Source organism: Uranotaenia lowii, chromosome 1 (genome assembly GCF_029784155.1).
Source record: "Uranotaenia lowii strain MFRU-FL chromosome 1, ASM2978415v1, whole genome shotgun sequence".
Lineage (NCBI taxonomy): Eukaryota > Metazoa > Arthropoda > Insecta > Diptera > Culicidae > Uranotaenia > Uranotaenia lowii.
In genome coordinates, this window is record NC_073691.1 from 212,410,159 (window position 1) to 212,429,933 (window position 19,775).

At 37.2% G+C, this 19,775-nt stretch overlaps 1 protein-coding gene across 1 annotated transcript; it reads right to left on the bottom strand.

Moving 5' to 3' along the window:
• Nucleotides 1-3,983: 3,983 nt before the first annotated feature.
• LOC129738368 (uncharacterized) lies at nt 3,984-15,973 on the bottom strand. Its single transcript, XM_055729551.1, has 5 exons — nt 15,903-15,973; nt 15,153-15,809; nt 10,135-10,856; nt 4,875-4,887; nt 3,984-4,784 (listed from the first exon to the last, which is right to left on the bottom strand). Exons 1-5 carry the CDS (start codon nt 15,912-15,914, stop codon nt 4,077-4,079), a joined length of 2,112 nt encoding a protein of 703 aa, XP_055585526.1. The 5' UTR covers nt 15,915-15,973; the 3' UTR covers nt 3,984-4,076.
• Nucleotides 15,974-19,775: the final 3,802 nt, after the last annotated feature.

The following is a 19,775-nucleotide window of genomic DNA, read 5'->3' on the forward strand; positions in this document are numbered from 1 at the left end:
AACTTTAAAAAATTGAAATTTAGAACTTTCATATATCCAATTTTTTATGCGTGCGGAAACTCCAAAATCTTTTATGATTTCCTGGGAAAACTCAAATAAAATAATGACAATTTTATTCATTTAGTGTATTTGAGAATAAGCTCGATGCTGGATAAAATTTATAAAAAGGAAGGGAATATGTGCCAAAACATGTATGTACGTTTAGGTGGCCGGGTGGTTAGCATGGTAAGACGGTATCCGCCAAGTCTAATGATGGCATGGCTTCGATTCCCATCTCGGTGTTGAGTGTTGATTTTTTTTTTGACACTTTACCATCAATATGGCATTCGTGTCTAATTATGTGTTAAATGTTAATCTTAAGTTGTTCACGTTTTTTCAGATTGTAAAGCCTTAATCGGCTAAGACGGTGTATGTCTTTTTTATAATGTACATTAGAGTGTCCCAAATGACCCGACTTTTGAAAAAGCTATGCGCTGCAGGCTAAAGTTGATGCTAGGTCTAGCACAAGATGTCATGCCAAACATGGGCTAGATCGGACCACGAGAAGGGGCAGCTCAAAAAGCTTGGAGTTTGTATGGGATTATGCGACATTTTGTTTGGGAGAAACATGGAAAACCAGTTTTTCATCAAATACTTTGGTTTCCTCCGGCCGATTTCTGTTGAATAAAGGTTTTCATAAATCTTAGATAATGATAAATATTTTATTTGAAGACCACATTTCGATTAGAGTAAAGGTATAAGAGTTATAAAGCTTCAAAAATGGGTTATCATTTTTAAGTATGGTATTCATCACTGAATTAGCACTAAACGTACCGGAGGCGGTCAAATGACGGTTTTCAAACTTTGAAGGATGATTACGCCTTATATTATTTTTTTTTCGCCAATTTAACGACAGGACTATTTTTATTTTCAAAATGCAAGTATTTTTGCGTTTTTAATTTTTTTCTAAGTGTTGTGGTTTTCGAAAAACGCATGTGGTATACCTATTCATACCGCGAGCGGTCAAATGACGGTTTTCACTGTTTTCGCTATAACTTTCTTGTTTCTCAACCGATTTCTTTAAAATTTATAGTTTTGAAAAGCTTATAATGTGACTCAAATATGTTTCTCAGACAGTTTTTAGCTACAATCAATTATTTTAAAGTTATTTTAAGTCCAAGAAATTTTTTATGAAAAAACATGCTTCAGGAAAATTGCTATAAATCAGTTATTTAGTGCTCGAAAAAAATTTCACTTAGTGCCTGAGAAAGCTGAAGTTAGAGGCTATATGTTGCTTATACGGAAATTTTTATCAAATTTTTTTTAAGATCATGCCCACAAAAAATGTAAAAAAATTGTGTAAAACCCGTACTTTTCAATCAATCAACCGCCAAAGCTGTTCCTGTTACAGTAGAGAAAATTTAAAAAGTGAATTGGAAAGGGGACGTAATTTGTCACATTTTGGCATCTTTAGATTTTGTGATATACGAAATACATAAATTATGACGACTTTTCAAAGGTAGCTATTTTTCGAACTTTTTATCAATTAGGATTTTCTGAGACAATTCCTACACCCAAGCTCAGCTTTGCACTGGATTTTGAGTATGTTAACGTAAGGTTCAGGCGATAAAACTATATGCAAAAGAAAGAAAATTTCATAACGGTTCTAGTGGTGAAACTGCATTGGCGGTGCAATGCTTAGCAAAAATGTGATAAATAAAACAATGAAGTAGTTTCTGAACTTTGAGAAGTCAGCACAAATTCTTGCTTGGCAGACGGGCGCAGTGGGTGGTAAAATCTCAAAGCTATTTTGCACACGAAGACGGGTGAAAGGAAACGAAAAAACAAACGAGCATTCGCTCAAATTTTCTGGTTTTACTTTCAGTAATATATTTATTATATTTTTATCAAGCATCGCACCGCCAATGTAGTTACGTCACTAGAACCAGTATGAAATTTTCTTTCTTTTGCATATATTTTTTTTGCCTAAACCTTACGAGAACATACTCAAAATCCAGTGCAAAGCTTAATTTAGGTGTAGGAATTGAATCAAAAATCCGAATTGATGAAATGTACGAAAAACAGCTACCTTTGAAAATTCGTCATAAATTATGTATTTCGTATTTCACAAAATCTAAAGATGCCAAAATGTGACAAATTACGTCCCCTTTCCAATTCACTTTTTAAATTTTCTCTACTGTAACAGGAACAGCTTTGGCGGTTGATTGATTGAAAAGTACGGGGTTTACACAACTTTTTTACATTTTTTGTGGGCATGATCTTAAAAAAAATTTGATAAAAATTTCCGTATAAGCAACATATAGCCTCTAACTTCAGCTTTCTCAGGCACTAAGTGAAATTTTTTTCGAGCACTAAATAACTGATTTATAGCAATTTTCCTGAAGCATGTTTTTTCATAAAAAATTTCTTGGACTTAAAATAACTTTAAAGTTATTGATTGTAGCTAAAAACTGTCTGAGAAACATATTTGAGTCACATTATAAGCTTTTCAAAACTATAAATTTTAAAGAAATCGGTTTAGAAACAAGAAAGTAATAGCGAAAACAGTGAAAACCGTCATTTGACCGCTCGCGGTATGAATAGGTATAAACAAAGTGTCGGTATGTTTAGTGTTAGAAATACTTGTTACTTGGTCATATAATGACAGATTTCAACCATTTTGGTTGCGTTAGATTTTTCAAATATTTGATTGTGGGTAATAATCACATGATAGTTTTGAGAGTACTTCATGTGAAACTTGATTACTTGATCTCTGTTTCATTTTTTTTATCATATACGGAAATCCGATTTTTATGCTCTAAAATTCACAGAAGCTTAGTTCGAAGATTACTAACCACTTCTATTCATTGAAAAACTTTATCAATGAGAAATTTGTTTGATAATTTTTACTAAAATTGCATACTACAGAGACTAAAGAATGTGACTTTCAGTACTTTTTCGGTTGTAGTTTTTACACACTTCAATTTTTTCCCATATTTCGAAATATTCTAGAACTTATTTATAGCTACATTTTTATATAACTATTGTCAGAATTATTCCACAAATAACTGATTTTTTTTTAAATTTTCGTAGCTTGCTTAGTAGCCAAATGATCGAATGAGAAATTTCTTTGAAACATCAGCATCAGAATAGCATCAGAAACCCTTAGTCCATGTGTTTTCGATTTTAAAAATTTTTGGCAGTTAGTTCTGAGAGATAACACCATTTGGAATATTTTCTTTCAGAAAAAAAATTATCCTAAGATAAGTAGCCCCGTCTAAATGCGACTGTTCATGTAGAATTACCTCAGATATTTGTGGAACAACTTTGACAAGAGCCAGTATTAAAATATTTCCAAACATAGAAAAATAATTTAAAGTGTGTAAAAACTACAACTGGAAAAGTACTGAAAAACATGTTTTTGCCTCTGTGGTTACGCAATTCATTAAAAAAATTTCAAACAAATTTCCTCCACGATAAAGTTTATCGTTGAACATAATTTGTTTAAAAAAGCTTCTGCAAATTTTTCAGCAAAAAAAAAATGAGGCTTAAGAGGTCGTTTAAAGATATGATGAAAATAACGAAACTATCCCCTACAGCTTTGCCTTAACAAGGCAAGAGACTCTAAAGGAGTTCGCTAGTGCCCTGGGCAGACAAGCTTCTATTGATTACTAGTTGAACTTGCACGTTTTCACCTAGGCATGGCGCATAAAAATCGACGTGCAAATTTGTAAAAGTTCGCTGTAACAATTTTTGACGGTCGCCATAGAAAAATATGAAACTTACGAAAAATCAACAAAGTTATAAGTTATCTTTGAGGTAAAAGTTAATAATATCATACTTAAGGCCACATCATTTGATAGGCGCTTTAATGTACTGATTTTGAATAAGACAAGCAACAGAAATTCACTGATAAAGGAACAATCTGAAAAATAACGAAGATAATCAAGTGAAAAATTCGAAGTACAGGGACTTTCGCATTCAGCTCAATTAAAGACCAACGATTAGTTTATGGATGATTTTTCATCTATTCAACAGTTTGGTTCACTAGTCACTAGTAGGAAGGGATTCAGTCAACAAATGGGTCAGCGATTTTCTTAGTGGTGGTAAGCGTAGCTGGCTGGGGCGGCGTACGAAGCGTAAGCTGGCTGCGAGACGATAGTCTTGGTGGCCAGAGGAGCGGCGTACGAGGCATAGGCTGGCTGCGAGACGATGGTCTTGGTGGCCAGAGGAGCGGCATACGAGGCATAGGCTGGCTGCGAGACGTAGGTCTTGGCAACTGGAGCGGCGTACGAAGCATAAGCTGGCTGAGCAATCACGGTCTTGGCAACTGGGGCGGCAACAACGGTCTTGGCGGCAATGACTGGGGCAGCAACAACAGCCTTGGCCAAAGGTTCACGATGGACAACGGCGTTGAATCCGTGGATAGGATCAGCAGTGTATTCGACAGTACGCTTGGTGCCATCTGGGTCAACCAAGGAGTAAGATCCCTGGACAACATCTCCGCTGCGGGATTCCTGCTGGGACTTCTGGTCACCGGTCAGGGCATCGGAGATTCCGTACGAGAAAGAGTATTCTGGATGGGCATCGTATTCCTCAGCAACGACGGTCTTGGCAATTGGGGCAGCGACAACAGTCTTGGCAATTGGGGCGGCGTAGGCGACAGTCTTGGTCAAAGGAGCAGCATAAGCTACCTGAGATGGAGCAGCGTAGGCCACATGAGCTGGAGCAGCAGCATAGGACACAGCTGGGGAAGCGATGAGTCCAGCACGGGCAACGGCCACCAGGGCGAGGAAGGTAACGAACTGTAAAAATCGAAAATTTGTATAAGTAAAACCCTTTAACCTTCAACATTCTACCCAACTATTATTCCAAAGTGAATTTTCAAGACTTACCTTGAAAGCCATTTTGAATTAGTTGTTTACTCTTAGAGCCAAGCGATCGAACTGTGCCCAAACGAATTTGCTTCAATCAATTTATACGGATATCAACCTCAGCCAGGAGAACAACGATGACTCAAAAAAAAAAAAATAATAATACGAGCAAACTGAGCATGGAATAAAATCGGTTCACAAACGATTCTTAACGCGCCAGATTTTTGCTCCCTCCACACGCGTCTCGCGTCCGATAATAGGTACATTCTTCGGCTTGGCCCTGCCTGGTGGTGAAGTCAAAAAGTTTTCCGTTTCCTTTTTCCAACTCCGACTGTCCAGCTAGCAGTGAACGGAGCTCATAGTTGCTGGATTGCGCGCTTCTGGATGGGAAGCTCAAATTGCTTGCCAGAGTTCCCCCCCGAACGGAGAACTGGCATTATCCTTTAAACCAGAATCAAGAACGGAGCTCGAAATGTCACTTGAATATCACTTGCTGCTTGCGCGATTGTTTGCGATATCGGATGCTGGGATGTTTTGTTTTCCAGAGGTGGATTTTTTTTAGTATCGATACCTTTGAATGCTTACTGGAGATTATTTATTGATTGAGAATAGGATTTTTTACAGATATAATCAAAAAATATAAAATTAAACTTACTAGTAAATTTTATTGAATTTCATTGTTATTTCTGTATTGTAATACATTTCGGAAGAGGGTTTAGATTTAATTGTAGTTGGAGTTAATATGTTGTACATTGTTTATATAAGATTGTTTTAAATAAGGTTTAGCTGAGCCAATTGGATTTATAAAATTATTCAAACACCAAAAGTTGGTGAATTTTGGTATTATAATTTTCCATGTGATGCTTAACAGGTTGTTTGATCATGCTGGAGAGATCTGCCTAATTAACGCCCAGGAGAAAGAATATGATCGCGTCCGCTTTATAGAGTAAGTGGAGACGGGTTTTCTTGATTGACTACATACGTTTTTGAACGAACTGATTTGAATTTTAAACAGCACATAATGAGAGAAGAAAGGAGTTGTTAAATTATATTGCCTTGGCTTTGAGATTAGAGCGTAAGTCTTCTAAGCCAGAGGTCATGAGATCGAATCCCGGTCATGGCATACATAGCGTCTGGAAGTTGACGCATGCTAGCCGCCACTTCTGGAAGTTTGAACATAGAAGCACAAGTACAAGAAGTACAAGAGTACATATACATGGATGGCCCCTCCTGTGATAACTTTCGAGGGAAAAAACGAAATGAAAGCTAAGTATAACTCCTGCATCTTTTTTTCTTATTTCACATAATATTTTATACCCATTAATCTTTACAATATTCAATATATGTTTAAAGGAATGTAATAAGTCAATTGTTTATGAATCTAGGCCAAAGTCGTTTAAAAACCTTTCGAGTTATGAACATGACTCGTAAGGTTTTGTGTTCTTTTGATGTTTTTTTTTGTTCTTTTTTCTTTCCAAGAGCGAGTAAAGGCGCTTTATCCTTGGTCGATGACCAGAAATGTTATCACAGGAGAACTTTCGAGGGAAAAAAACGAAATTTTAAGCGCTTTGAGGCACCCCTAATTCAAGCCCGATTGAGCTGAAATTTTGCACAGGTGAGATTTTTTGGCCAATATACAAAATGTCTACAGTCGGATTCCTACAGTGAGCGAAATAAGAATAGCACCACTATGTGTTTTACTTGTAAAAATATGAATGATTGAAAAATACGAAAATTTTCTTCCACAGTTTGTTCTGAATTTCTTAACGGATAAATAAAGCATAAGTTTACTTTTTTTGGACGTAGCAATTGGCGTTGAGGACCAAAAATGTGAAAAAAGGGTGCGAAATAAGAATAGCACCACCTGAGTTTTTCAACAAAAACACGATTATTTTTCAATATTTACTGTGTAAAAGCGAATAATAATGCTTCTACGAATTATTTGAATAGATAACTGCATTTTGAGGAGTTTTCCAGAATTCCAAAGGTTTTAAAGGTATCAAAAGGGGGTTTTAAGAGATGCTCCTCTAGCGTTAAGGAATTTGATATTTGAACTGTAATTCTTTACCAAACTACTTACTTTCTTCATCAAAATGACGTGAAATGAAAAAACAAACATTCGGGGTTAATTTTGAATCAGAGGAAGAGTAGGCGTATGCTGAACCGTCAGAACGTGTTTTTTTTCGTCCTGTTAAAAGTTTTACTAAAATATTTAAAAAAAACTATATTTTCGAGGAATTTCAAAACAAATACAATCAGAGAACGTGGAAAATGTACAAATACAGTGTTTTCGAGCTACATGCGCGGGTGAATCAGGAGGAGCCGTTCGTGAACTACCAAAGGAATCGGTCGATCCTATGTTTTGCTCCATGTGCGTAGTTGGTTTGGCAAATTGTTATTACAAACATGCAAGTTATGCAAGTTAATACATTTATTGTGAACAAAAAAAAGTTTTAAGTTTAATGGCGAAACAAGAAAATTTTTACATCTATCAGCCATACGTTTCGTAACGAGCTATAAATTAAAGTGAAAAAAGGTTTTGTGCGGGGGGGGGGGGAGAGTATTAATTGAAGGAGAATGCAGAAGAATTTTGTTACGCATGTGAGCTCTGAAATGTTCTAGAATGAATAATATATTTGCAATAACATTTTGAATGTGAATTTTTCGGTATCTGAGGTAGAAACTCATTCAGTAGATTTTGCGAAAAAAAGATAAATTTTTTTTGCCACTGAGAACTTGTGATCAAACTGTTAAATTTTGTGACTGCTGCGATCTTTTCAATTTTTTGGGGGAAGTGCAACCAACTTGGGTTGCTGAAATCTACCTGAGGAAATGTGATAATCATCATAAGCAGGAGAAATGAAAGCTAAGTATAACTCCTGCATCTTTTTTGCTTATTTCACATAATATTTTATACCCATTAATCTTTACAATATTCAATATATGTTTAAAGGAATGTAATAAGTCAATTGTTTATGAATCTAGGCCAAAGTCGTTTAAAAACCTTTCGAGTTATGAACATGACTCGTAAGGTTTTGTGTTCTTTTGATGTTTTTTTTTGTTCTTTTTTCTTTCCAAGAGCGAGTAAAGGCGCTTTATCCTTGGTCGATGACCAGAAATGATTGTACACTGAAATCCAAAACAGTTCAAAAAATACAAAATAAGCTTAGATTTCTTAAGTTATTTTATTTATTACAGCAAATTCTTCAAAATACTTAGATTTTGTGATTTCTGTGTACAAAATAAATCATTTCCAGCCCCTCAGAATGACCCAAGTGATTGGCCAAATTACTCTAGGTAACGCAGGGTTTCTTCATCAAGGAGCATTTTTCTTAGCAAGCTTCCAACAATACATACTCTGCCCACTTGAAACGTATGGTACTGGTGGTCCACGTTTCTTCCTGTTCCTGTGTTCCGGATGTCTCTGCGTTCTCTGCTCCATGGTAGGCCCAACCATTTTGTGTTTTTGATAATTTTAATGTTTTAATGTTAAAATAATTAAAAACATGAACAAAGACAAGAAGAATAATAACACATTTGTTATTCTTTGGGACTCAGACATAAGTTCTGGCTATGGAAGTACGATTAGTGATTAGTGATTAGTGATTCGGGGTTAATTTTTAATCAGAAAAAATAGGTTGGAAATCAAAAACTTTGATTTTATTAAATGTACCACACTTTTTCCAGTTTCAAGTCGTAGATGGCAGCACTATCTTGCCGTTAAAACCAAATTTAGTCCCAATATTGATTTTCCAGGTTTATTTAGGCCCATATTCACCATTTTGATGTATTTTCCTATCACAGTTTTGTGGAAGTTTACGCTGCAGAAAGCTTTTCCGAATTTGCAAAAGAATCACCAGCACAAAAATGTACAACTGCCAAATTCCTGCTCATCTCAACTTCCGATTCAATTGCAAATTATACCAATAATACTGCTAGCGTTCTGGTCCATCATGCTCCATCGCAAAGTATAGCTTTATTCTGATAATCGGGCCAAAAAATTCACTTTTAGTGACCTTGATGTAATTCTAATTTTTTTTGGATTTAGTGATCTTAGAATTTCCAAAGCGTTCACACAGTACATGTATTTATTTCTTGACCAAAATCATCCAGCACTCCCTAATTAATCCCGGATATTTGAAAATGGGCATGAATTTGGTTAAATGGCAAGATAGTGCTGCCATCTATGACTTAAAACTAGTGAAATAGTGTTTGACTATTAAAAAACATTAGTATTTTTGAATTCCAACCTGCTTTTTGGATTCAAACCCAGTCTCAAATCTATGTTTCATCATTTTGCATCATAGTTATGAATGTTAATGAAGAAGTCAAGCAGTTTGATAAAGTTTTAAGGCTCAAATATCAAATTCCTTAACGCTAAATGAGCATCTCTTAAAACCCCCTTTTAATACCTTTGAAAACCTTCGGAATTCTGGAAAACTCCTTAAAATGCAGTTATCTATTCAAATAGTTCGTAGAAGCATTATTATTCACTTCTACACAGTAAATTTTGAAAAATAATCTTGTTTTTGTTGAAAAACTCAGGTGGTGCTATTCTTATTTCGCACCCTTTTTTCACATTTTTGGTCCTCGACGCCAATTGCTACGTCCACAAAAAGTAAACTTATGCTTGATTTATCCGTTAAGAAATTCAGAACAAACTGTGGAAGAAAATTTTCGTATTTTTCAATCATTCATATTTTTACAAGCAAAACACATAGTGGTGCTATTCTTATTTCGCTCACTGTATTTTGGATATGACTCTGCCACCCTAATGTAAATACATATGTATGTTCAAATTAAAATTTTGCTGAGCACAAATCTGATGCAATTCTGATCCTTGCTTGCTTAAGTCATTCCAGCTCTAAACGTCTTCCCCACTTGGAACATTCTTGACTAAGTTCAATGTTCGACTTACGTTCACGCGAATCTATCTCAGTGCTCCAGGATACTCATATTCACTTTTTTGTCAGTTTTCTCCATTGATCAACTGGAGTACTAAAAATCATAAGCCAAAAATAACCACCCATGCTCGATATACAGAGTGTAGGTACCGGCTGCCGGTACTGGAACGGGTTATTTCGTTTGGCTGATAGATGCTATAAAATAGTACGAATGGCCAGCCACAAGCACAGTTCAATCAGTTTCCTTCCTTTGTCAACAACTGCCTCCCTTCCATCAACCATGGCATTCAAAGTGAGTTTCAGTCGTCGTGATGTGGGGATAATTTTGATGTTGGTGTTCAAGTTCAAGTGGCATTTTCTAAACGGGTAAAATTTACTGTTTCAGTTCGTGACCTTCCTCGCCCTGGTGGCTGTTGCCCGTGCTGGACTCATCGCTTCCCCAGCTGTGTCCTATGGCGCTGCTCCAGCTCTGGCCTACGCTGCCCCAGTTCAGCAGCTGGCCTATGCTGCCCCTCTGGCCAAGACTGTCGTGGCCAAGCAGGTCATCGCCGATGAGTACGATCCCAACCCACAGTACTCTTTCTCGTACGGAATCTCCGATGCCCTGACCGGTGACCAGAAGTCCCAGCAGGAATCCCGCCAAGGAGATGTCGTCCAGGGATCTTACTCCGTCGTTGACCCTGATGGTGTCAAGCGTACCGTTGAGTACACTGCTGATCCCCACAACGGATTCAACGCTGTTGTCCACCGTCAACCTCTTGCTGCCAAGGCTGTTGTTGCTGCTCCAGTTATTGCCGCCAAGACCGTCATTGCTCAGCCAGCCATCGCCAAGACTGTGATCGCTCAGCCAGCTTATGCTTCCTATGCCGCTCCAGTTGCCAAGACCTACGTCTCGCAGCCAGCCTATGCCTCGTACGCCGCTCCTTTGGCCACCAAGACCATCGTCTCTCAGCCAGCTTATGCTTCGTACTCGGCTCCTCTGGCCACCAAGACCATTGTGTCCCAGCCAGCTTATGCCTCTTATGCTGCCCCAGCCACTTACGCTTATCACCACTAAAATGTGGCTGAACCCCACCAAAATCTCCGACTGTTTATAGAACTGTAAATATAATATATTTGAATCCTAAATATTTGAATTCGGCAGTACGTTTGAATGGTATCACATGAATTTTTTTGAAGTATGATCATAAATTTACTTAATGCTGAAATTGCATTTATTTCATTTATTAGCGGTTATTTTAGCGGTTGAGTTTATACCAATTTTCCTATTGCAACTTTTAGCATCACTCATCCCTAACACACATTTCACTGTTCGTTTATCCCATTTAACGATAGGGACTCCAGAAATTTGTTAACTTTATGATTTCAACTCAATCCATTTTTTTTCGAAGCATTTTCCCGATACATTTACGGATGCTGGACCAATCAATTACACTAGTTTACAAAATTTAAAAAAAATCGTGAACTTGATCAACTGACCAACATTTTTAATGTAAAATCGGGCGCTGAATCCGAAAATGAAATTCAAAAAAATCTCAGTAGAACCGTTTTTGAGTTATGCTCCAAATATGAAATTTCGAAAAAATTAAAAAAGTTCTTGTACTTAGATTAAAATATCTCGGACGGCATAACAGTAATTTGAAATCCCTCTTTTGCATATTGAAGGTGAATAAGTTTTCTATTGATCATTCTAACACTGTTTCTGCGTTTGACCAATTGTGTTGCTGATATTAGTGACTTTATGAGAAACAAAATTATAAAAAACGCATTTTTTTAGAGAAAATTTTGTTTCAACGAAAGTTTTAGACTCGAAGGTAGCAATTAAAAAATCTGATTTTCTTTTGCGCTTAAATGTCAATTTAAAACAAAGATTTCAAGTGGTTATTTATAAAAATCGGTTGAAAATTGAAGAAGTTATGGCTACTTTACCATAACTGAAATTTTTGGAGTTTTTAATAATTTAACGAACCGCAGTACACTTATCATAATATAAGAAGAATGAAACATAATAAACCTCACTCGCTCCAAGTCAAAATTATTTATTAGCTTATCAGAAGGTCACATGCCAAGTTTCAGGAAGATCTGACCATAGAGAAGGGTTGCTTAAGTCTCAAACGTGAATAAAATTTTGAGATATTTTGCACGGAAGGAACGAAAAATACTGGTTTTTCATCAATAACTTTTTTCATTACTAGCTGATTGTTTTTTATGGTTGATTTTCTTAAAGCCTAAGTTGAGACAAATATTTCACCCGAAGACTGTAACTCGATTGGATTTGAAACAGAAAAGTTATTGAGGTTCAAAGATTGTATTTTAGTCGAAAATTGTCGTATAAAACGCAATGCGTAAAAAGTACTCATTGCGTGTTGGACAAAATTTGCGGCCTTTGAACCGCAATAACTTTTCTGTTTCAAATCCAATCGAGTTACAGTCTTCGGATGAAATATTTGTCTCATTTTAGGCTTTAAGAAAAATCAACCATAAAAAACAATCAGCTAGTGATGAAAAAAGTTATTGATGAAAAACCAGTATTTTTCGTTCCTTCCGGGCAAAATATCTCAAAATTTTATTCACGTTTCAGACTTAAGCAACCCCTCTCTATGGTCAGATCTTCCTGAAACTTGGCATATGACCTTTTGATAAGCTAATAAATAATTTTGACTTGGAGCGAGTGAGGTTTATCATGTTTCATTCTTCCTATACTATGATAAGTGTACTGCGGTTCGTTAAATTATTAAAAACTCCGAAAATTTCAGTTATGGTAAAGTAGCCATAACTTCTTCAATTTTCAACCGATTTTGATAAATAACCACTTGAAATCTTTGTTTTAAATTGACATTTAAGCGCAAAAGAAAATCAGATCTTTTAAATGCTACCATCGAGTCTAAAACTTTCGTTGAAACAAAATTTTCTCTTAAAAAATGCGTTTTTTATAATTTTGTTTCTCATAAAGTCACTAATATCAGCAATACTGTTGGTCAAACGCAAAAACAGTGTTCAGATGATCGATAGATAACTTATTCACCTTCAATATACAAAAGAAGGATTTCAAATTACTGTTATGCCGTCCGAGATATTTTAATCTAAGTACAAGAACTTTTTTAATTTTTTCGAAATTTCATATTTGGAGCATAACTCAAAAACGGTTCTACTGAGATTTTTTTGAATTTAATTTTCGGATTCAGCGCCCGATTTCACATTGGAAATGACCTTCAGTTTACTGAGTTCAAAAATGCTGTAAACTAGTGTTATTTAAATAATATTTAACAGTTATCTAATATGGACGTTCCCTTTTTCTGTCGCCTGATACGAAATTTGAATTCAGGAATAGCAACGCAATTTTTGCAAAAACATTAAACCTTTTTTTTACACCGAGATGAGAAATAATCGCAGCAGTAGAGCCGACTCATACCTAACAATCCTTATAGATTTTGATCTGAGAAAATCGATGCTGTTCTCGGATTTTTCCAAACACTGAAATTTGTTCCGCTAGATGGCGCTTATTTGGCGATCATATCAGTTTTTATGAAAACAAAGTAGCGCAAGGACACAGCATTAGTTGATTTAGGCCTCACAGACTGAATAAACGAGAACTACTTAGGATTACTTCTCAACACCCAGGACCGAAGTACGAATCGAATCCATACCTCTTACAATGTGCGATTACCGTCTCATGATGCTTTACTTGTTAACTTGTTAAACATATATTTGGATAATGTTATTGTATTTGCAATAAAATTGATTAATAAGTGTTCGGCATAAAACTTCAGGTTTCAACCTGCACCAAAAACATGATACTTATAGTTAACATCGGCTATGATGCTGAGTTAGGGTTATGATTGTATTAAAAATAATTCATGTTGTGAATTCAGGCTTCGGACTCATAAGAGGCAGAGCACTGCCATTCATAACGGAGGAACTCCCAAACTCCTATGGCAGTCGAAAATAACTCTGTCTCGCTTCTCCTACCGCTAGAATCGCTACCCAGTAAACATGAATCGGCAGAGAGGTAACTCAAATCCAAAGAGGGATCGTAACGATCTCTCTGGCGACTTTGCATCATCTAATCGGTAGAGAGGAACACACCATATGCGTGCCTTGGGCGAGTGCCACGAAAAAATCTAAAGCACGCCCTCCAGATAAACACACGAACACAATCCGAATCGTGTTTGTATGTTTCCCTTCGAGACGCGTGAGACGCTGCCTAAGAAGTCGACTCTACGATTGAAAGCACAGATATAAAAGACACGGGGATAAAATGCGAGCACACCGTACGAGTGTAAGATTCAAACTGATTTCGCATTTAAGCATTCGTATCCGTTGCCTCTAGGTATCTCGTCAGGACAAACCGAATGAGAATATTTGCGTTCTTGGAGTGTCGTCGAAATTAACCGTTTTATTCTAAGTTCGGTGACTCAACTCTTAATTTTTTGCATGCTCTGTCGATTTCTGAGAAAACGCGTGAACTGGGTGAGAGCGCCAGTCTTTGCTCCCTCTGAGGATCCTTGCGCTCCTCTCAAAGAGGCCTCTCTGGGAAGACTTACTTTGCGTCGTGTGACGATTTATAGTTTCGTTCGAGATAGGAATTCGCATGCTTCAATAAGCTCACAGTTGACTGGCTGATGGGGCGGCTTTGCGGCGATACAAGCAGAACAAATTTTAGGCTATTTTTTAACCTTGATAACTGTTACTTAACAACTCTAATAAACATGCAATTTTGTCTGTGATGCAATGTTCGGATAAAAAGTTTGTTATAATTCAGGTTTTAGGACCTAGATATGTTTTACAAAGAAATCAGCCGGAGTTGAAAGAAGTTATTGATAAAATAATAGTTACTCGAACTTAAATTTTACATGTAAACTTCAGACAATAATCTGCTTATTTGGGCCACTTAACTCAACAAAATAAGTCATTTTGACAAGTCATTTCTAAATGACACCGCCAGCGCGAATCAAAACAAAGGATCACGTGCCAGCCAGATGCCCAGCACATACGTTTTCTATTCAAGCGTACTCATAGAGAGGCGCTCTCGTAGAGCGCTCATTTCTCTGTTCAGAGAAGAGTGAGAAGCAAAAAGAACTCTCTAGGAGTTTTTTCTTATTCTATTGTACATTAAAAAAAATATTTCGGAGCGTAAAAGTGAAGCGAGAGAGCTCTCTTGAGCAAGATAGCCATTACCCATTTATGGGTCGCATGGCGACGAACGTGTTAAAGAGTGGGAGCATATTTCAGTTCCGTGGGTGTTTGCTCTCAAATGAATCCGAAGCCTGGATGTGATACCATTTAAAACGTACTGCCGAATTCAAATATTTAGGATTCAAATATATTATATTTACAGTTCTATAAACAGTCGGAGGTGTTGGTGAGATGCAGCCACATTTTAGTGGTGATAAGCGTAAGTGGCTGGGGCAGCATAAGAGGCATAAGCTGGCTGGGACACAATGGTTTTGGTGGCCAGAGGAGCCGAGTACGAAGCATAAGCTGGCTGAGAGACGATGGTCTTAGTGGCCAAAGGAGCGGCGTACGAGGCATAGGCTGGCTGCGAGACGTAGGTCTTGGCAACTGGAGCGGCATAGGAAGCATAAGCTGGCTGAGCGATCACAGTCTTGGCGATGGCTGGTTGAGCAATGACGGTCTTGGCGGCAATAACTGGAGCAGCAACAACGGCCTTGGCAGCAAGAGGTTGACGGTGGACAACAGCGTTGAATCCGTTGTGGGGATCAGCAGTGTACTCAACGGTACGCTTGACACCATCAGGGTCAACGACGGAGTAAGATCCCTGGACGACATCTCCTTGGCGGGATTCCTGCTGGGACTTCTGGTCACCGGTCAGGGCATCGGAGATTCCGTACGAGAAAGAGTACTGTGGGTTGGGGTCGTACTCATCGGCGATGACCTGCTTGGCCACGACAGTCTTGGCCAGAGGGGCAGCATAGGCCAGCTGCTGAACTGGGGCAGCGTAGGCCAGAGCTGGAGCAGCGCCATAGGACACAGCTGGGGAAGCGATGAGTCCAGCACGGGCAACAGCCACCAGGGCGAGGAAGGTCACGAACTGAAACAGTAAATTTTACCCGTTTAGAAAATGCCACTTGAACTTGAACACCAACATCAAAATTATCCCCACATCACGACGACTGAAACTCACTTTGAATGCCATGGTTGATGGAAGGGAGGCAGTTGTTGACAAAGGAAGGAAACTGATTGAACTGTGCTTGTGGCTGGCCATTCGTACTATTTTATAGCATCTATCAGCCAAACGAAATAACCCGTTCTAGTTATGTATTTAGTACCGAAAGCCGCTATACTGTATCGAGCATGGGTGGATGTTTTTTCGTCTCATGATTTTAGTACATCGTACGCATGGAGATAGTCAGGTGCGCTGACGAAAAAAAATGGGAATGGGTATCCTTTCTTGAGAACATGTCAATGAGAGTCTGAGGCGTACATTGAACTTAATCAAAATAAAATTTTGAGAGGCACGTGCTGATCGAATTTGACTTGAGAAAATAAGGACCAACTTTGCATCAGATTTTGCAGCAACAGTAATAATAGCTTATCATTTATCACAGGGTGAGAACACGTTTTTACACCACGTGAGGTGATGTTATATTTATTGAATCTATCATCCCAATCTTTTCAGGTATAAACTGTTATATAGTTAGACGATCTTAAACAAGCATAATTTTCAACACAGATAATGTTTACTTCCTTCTTAACTTGGAGCATTTAGTTCCGTTTTTTCATCTTTTTTTTAATATTTTCTACCATGCATATTTTCTCTTCTACGGTTGTTTCAGGTTTGTAAGTGACCAATTTAGTTCATGATCCTTAATAATCCATTCCTGAATCAATTGACTGCCTAGAAGTTGGGGAAAGTGTTCTTAAATGTACCTAGCTGGTTAAATGCGCCTACGGCCGTTTGAAGAAATGGCTGACAAGACAACATATCTGATAAATTTAAATTTAAAATTTAACAATTCAAACAAGGTTCTGATACCTTTTGATGTAATATTTTGACTTTTAAAAATTATAAATACGTAATGAAACCCAAAACAAAAACTTGGATGACGTTTGTTTCTTATCCAGATGAACCTAGAAAATACAGCAAATTTAAGCTTTTGTGAAGATTTGATAGTGATTAGGGAGGGGAATAAGATAGTGTTTTCGCATGCTCCCATCATATTTGTGAAATGCCTCTATCCTAAAATAACATGATTATTATCATTAAAACTTCGAATCTAAGCTCTAATTAACATCTGAAAAATAAAGATCTGGATGAACTGCTTTCATACTATCGCAACCCAAGTTTTTGTGTTATTCCATCAAGTTCTTAAAGACATAGATTTTTACAAAAATTCACTGAAAAAAGACTTCACTGATAACCGTATGAAATTATCCGAAGATATTACCAGAGAACAGAAATTTTGCCGCATTTTAGGCGCATTTAGCCCGCGGGGTTTGAGGTTCGGCAATTTAGACATCAGTTATAATAAAATCGTTTTCTCGAAAATTGAAGGAGATTTGAACATAAAAATCACTCCTCTGTATAGAAAACAGATGCCTGCTTATTTGTAAACAGTTTTTGTACACATATTCGATGTAATATTTGATTAAATCCGTATTCTTCTTAGCCTGCTGCCTAGTTATGAAATCCCCTTCCTGGTAGGTCTATAGGACTTGTTTTAAGCATTTTATATGTCATGTAAAGGATTGTATAAAAAAATGTGTGAGAAACGATCGTTCAAACAAAAATCCATTGTTCGTTTTGATGAATCCAACAATTTTATTATTGTTTAATTTTCCTCAAAATACTGATTACTTAAATCCTTAATTTATAGTTCCGGCCCTAGAGAAATTACCTAGCGTTTAAGTGAGAGATGTGTAGACTGCAATATTTAGCCCTAGACAACATGTTTGAATTATATCTTCACCTTAACCAAAACATATTGAGCTAACATTAAGCTCCTGAGCTGAATTGTTTTTAGCTCTACAAATGCTATTTTCCTTTGATTATCCCCCTAGAAGTAATGCGATATCATGAGTTATCACTTTAAAATAATCATTTAAAGTTCATAATTACTCCACAAATATGAACGAGATATTATGAGCAGGGAGAGTTCGAGTAGGCGTTGACTCGCACAGACATAAAAAATTTTCACTCTGCGAAAAAGTTGTTCTAACTGAGGAAAAAAAAGGTTAAATAAGAAAGAATCAGTATCCAGTTAAAAATAACCGCTAAGTTATAGTTTCTGGCTTTTTACGGTCTGAGATTTTAATCAATCAACTTTTTATTCGAAATACCCAACGTTTCGACCATTTTTTGTGGTCTTAAGTTTAGCCACACGTTGCAAAGCTGGGAGTCTCCTTCTTTATTTTGTCGCTCCGAAAATGTCTTTCCGCCCAGCTAGTAAAACTACCAAAATGAGCGTGGCGACGAACGTGTTAAGTGCAAAATTTAGAGGCATTCTACAATTAGTAAAACCCAAACATCCAATCAGCAATAGCAATAGTATAAATAACACACAAAACTGACACATTACACCGATTCAAATCACAGTTATCAACTCAGAATGCTCAACCCTCAAAAATACCAACACAATCCACATAACACAATATCCATCGTTTAAATAGTGCGTTAAAGTGCGACCATAGGAAATCGGATGAAAAATAATCTTTCCTATCCGGTTGAAATTGTAAGGTTAAAGATTCAAAAATATGACTGAAAATGTAAAATCAACAATACTTCCCACAGAGCTGTAAATACTGGACACCTAGCCGTTGGTAGAAAAAACGATATTGACAATGGCCCTTATTCTGCGCCGCGAATGACGTGACAGTTGGCGAGTAACCCCACCGTCACTCGACTCTTGTCATCTTATTCCGGCAGTCGGTTTAAGTGAGGTGAGAGCAAGTGACAGATACTCATTCCGAGCTGAGTGACTGGATGAACCCATCTAGCAAAATGGCGAAATTTGCTCTGATTGTGTTGTGCCGGTGTTTACGGTTCGGTTTTTGAAAATTGAATTTTAAAATAACGAGTGAAAATTGTGCCCCGTCCTGGACAATTATCGGATTGTACGGTGTTAGCAAGCTGATCAATTAGAAAAAAAGGACAAATTTGGCTACAAAAGTGGAAATTCCAGCCACAGAGAATTCCAGCCCAGCCCGGATTTCAGAAACAGCATCAAACTGGAGCAACAAAAATTCGAACAGCATGCAGGGGCAACTGCTGTCTCACAAATCGGTGCGCAAAAAAGCTTCCGAGTATCTGCGACAACCTTAGCAGCTATTTCAGGTTGGAAAAATAAGTTGCTTCTTTTAATCTCACCATTTCTAACTTTTGTCTACCTTTTTTAGGTTTCCCGAAATGAGAAAAAAACCAGGTTTGGACCATGGAAACAATCAGTCGTATCATCGGTGTTCAAGTTCGTCTTACGCTTTTCGATGGAATCCATTTAACTATTCCGTCCAGTCTGTTTGTTCATTTCGTTCTTTATACGACGGAAGAAGATACCTCGGAACACCGGATATACCGGTGGTGACGACTAGAAAGACGATCTGTGAGATTTAAAACCGAATCTTTAATGAGACCGAAAATACCGATGTATGTATGTGAAGTGGGATGTAAGTGACGGCTTCCCCCCAGCGACGGGAATGTGTTCCGAAAAAGCGTAGGGTTAATAGTGGCACGTTATCCAAACAAACGGGAAAATGGTGCCCTATAATATCGGATTAATGGAACATGATTCGAATCTGATACAAATAAAGAACAAGTAAAATGATTCAATGTGTTTGTTCAAATAACTTAACCATAAGTCCATAAGTCGGTTTTATGGGGACAGTTTTTAAGGAACTTGCTGAATCAATTAACTGTTATTGTTTATATCATAATCAATTTCATTAAACAAGAAAATTTTCAGATTTGAATTTTGATACAAAAATCAAGGCCCTAGCTGCAGATTCCAATTAGCATTCCAAGTTCAGATTTTGGATCAAATTCAATCGAATTTGCATATTA

What these genes read in the sequence shown, in the direction of transcription:
- LOC129738368 (XM_055729551.1), bottom strand. An exon ending in ATGCTGCCCCAGCCACTTAC is followed by an intron (nt 10,857 to 15,152) that starts GCTTATCACCAC and finishes TTATATTTACAG; the next exon opens with TTCTATAAACAGTCGGAGAT.